Source organism: Nanorana parkeri, unplaced genomic scaffold, assembly GCF_000935625.1.
Source record: "Nanorana parkeri isolate BGI_ZX_2015 unplaced genomic scaffold, ASM93562v1 scaffold180, whole genome shotgun sequence".
Taxonomy (NCBI): domain Eukaryota; kingdom Metazoa; phylum Chordata; class Amphibia; order Anura; family Dicroglossidae; genus Nanorana; species Nanorana parkeri.
Genome location: NW_017306448.1, coordinates 1,551,064 through 1,553,736, shown reverse-complemented (window position 1 = coordinate 1,553,736; position 2,673 = coordinate 1,551,064). Strand labels below are relative to the sequence as shown.

General features: G+C 47.1%; 1 protein-coding gene across 1 annotated transcript; it reads right to left on the bottom strand.

The window, feature by feature from the left end:
* Positions 1–643: 643 nt before the first annotated feature.
* On the bottom strand, positions 644–2,357 carry ADRA2C (adrenoceptor alpha 2C). Its single transcript, XM_018554973.1, has one exon. The coding sequence runs from the start codon at positions 2,343–2,345 to the stop codon at positions 1,023–1,025; it is 1,323 nt and encodes a 440-aa protein (XP_018410475.1). The 5' UTR covers positions 2,346–2,357; the 3' UTR covers positions 644–1,022.
* Positions 2,358–2,673: the final 316 nt, after the last annotated feature.

Here is a 2,673-nt window from a genome sequence, read left to right as displayed (position 1 = left end):
ATCCCTGTGGGATGTCATCCACACACACGCGTTAATGGGCAGCTCCTTCCATACCAGCACACGTGCTCTCCTTTAGCAGGTGGGTGCAGCTGTGTTAAAGCAGCGACAGTAGTGTCTGTTGGACCCAGGAGGCGGGGGACACTGCCCCGGCCACTTTAACACAGCCGCATCTACTAGTTTGGCTGCGGCTCAGCCGAAAACAGCAAAGAGATGGCGCACACAGCTGCCTTTCCTTTAGTGGCGACTCTAGGAACAATATATGGGGGGCACATAAGATACTATAAGGTGCTCCAACCCCTGTCACTGTCATTTTTGCTGGACAGCTTGGGCTGCATGTGCTTAATGGCAATAACAGCAAATACAATACAAATAAGAATATACTTAATACTGTCCTTACACGTTTTAAGCATATACAGGAACCAGAATGCAATATTTTTTACCCTAGTGGTCCTTTAATGTCTGTTAATAGTAGCCCTTTAATATATGTTAACTCTTTGACTGCCTGTGATGTCTGCACCTTCCTAAGAGCAAGGCTGCAACAACCCCTTACATCACAGCCTGATACAGGAAGAACATACCTTCAAAGAAGTGGACATTAATACAGACATGTCTGAAAAAACAAATTACAGATTACTTATTTTATTATGAAATATATTTTTACTATTTTCAGAAGAACAAATGCAAAATATACTGTAGCAGAAGGTGCCTACAAAAGAAAAAAAATGGCATACCTGGTGGACAGCAAATGATATAGCAAATAAGCCCCATTTTTTCCCCTGGATCTCTGTCCTGGCTTTTTTTAAGGTAGAAAACTATGATTCAGTAAAAGACATACAGAACAATATTCGGTTTGTCACAGAGCTCAGCGCTAGCAGGCATGCTGCCTGTACATTCAGACTGCCATATACTGTCACATCGCTGTGGGTCAGCTTTGATGACCACTATCTGGTCTAGCAGATCCCCTCCCCCGTGGCGCTCTGCTTCCACCCTAAGGCAGTGCAATGTCAACGTTGGCATACATCTCAGTGAGTGAATTTCTTCCTCTTACTCAGGCAGATGATTTTCTTGAAGGATCTCCGGAAGTCTTGGTTGAAGATAGTATAGATAACAGGGTTGAGGGAGCTGTTGCAGTAGCCAATCCAAAAGAAAAACTTGAATAAAGTTTCTGGAATGGCACAGGCTTCCCTGCAGATGCCATAGAGGCAGTAGCTGAAGAAAAAGGGGAACCAGCAGACCACAAATACACCCATGACAACGGCTAGGACAAAAGTGAACCTCTTCTCCCTGGCTTGGGTGACCTTCCTCCTGGAGATGCTGCTCCTCTTCTTCTTCCTGGAGGAGAACATGTCCACAGATTTGTTACTAGAACGGGACAAGCGGCTGGACTGTTTAGAGAAGCTCTTCCTCTCCTTTCCACAATCAGTATTGTCCTCCCGACTGCTGCTCTTCCTTCTCTTGCTCTCAGATATACTGCTCTCCTCAATGTCCAGCTCGTCTAGATCTGTGGTGGTTTTTGGTGGGGTGGGTCGGGATGGAGGGTAATGCCCGTTCTCCCTGTCCACGGGAAACTTGACAGAAGTCCCCTTGGTGTAGCCATTCTCAATATGTGAGGAGCAATTGGTGGATGGCTTCTTCTCCGACAAAGTCCTGGTCCTCAACTTGGCCACCTGGTAGATGCGCACATAAACTAAAATCATGATCACGCAGGGGGCAAAGAAGGATCCTATAGAGGAAGAGAGGATGTACCAAGTCTCATCGTTCAGTTCACATTTCACGTCCTCATCTGTCCAGTTGACCTTCTGGACGGTCGTATCACCAACACCTAGCCTGTCCATTGAGATCAGAGGTGGGAAGGAGATGACAGCCGAAATGAGCCAGACAGTGACAATGATCCCTTTAATCCTCCTGGGTGTCCTTTTCAGGTTGTACTCCACAGCTTGAGTGACAGACCAGTACCTGTCCAGGCTGATGGCACACAAATGGACTATAGAGGAGGTACAGAAGAGCACGTCCAAAGCCAGGTAGACATCGCACCAGAGGTTGCCAAAGTACCAATATCCCATCAGTTCGTTAGCCAAAGAGAAGGGCATGACCAAGGCTGCCACCAGGATGTCTGCCCCAGCCAGGGACACCAAAAAAAGGTTTTGTGGAGCTTTCAGAGCTCTGCTAGTCAACACAGCAATGACCACAAAGACATTACCAACGATTGTAAATATAATAAGAAAGCCTACTATAACTGTCAAGGTCCAGATTGCAGTTATGGAATATCTTCCATTGCCTTGGTACCCAGAGGGTGGCAAAAAAGTACCGTTGATATAATCAGTGGTGTTCTCCAGCTCATCCATGCTGGTGTTAAAGTGACAACCACATAGCTCCGTTGCTTTGGTGCGGGTCCCTTGCCAAGTTAGGATTTCATTAACCCTCATCTCCAGTCATTGTCCCCTGTCTCCTCATGGCTGGTAACTTCCATCAAGATGCAAGATCTAGAAGTAGAGCTCTACCTCTCCTAAGCGTCCAGAAGCCTCCTGAAGCTGGTCCTGAGGTCCACACGCCGTGAACATGAAGCTGCTAGCGGGTATGTTCTCTTTCTGGTCGCCTGGCTTGTCTTGGACATTGTGCTCCAGCAAGGGGCAGTGTTCACAACACACTGGGAGGAGGAGGTGGTACTGAGGC

Excerpts from the sequence above, each read along its gene's own strand:
- ADRA2C (XM_018554973.1), bottom strand. The coding sequence starts at position 2,345 with ATGGATGAGCTGGAGAACACCACTGATTATATCAACGGTACTTTTTTG.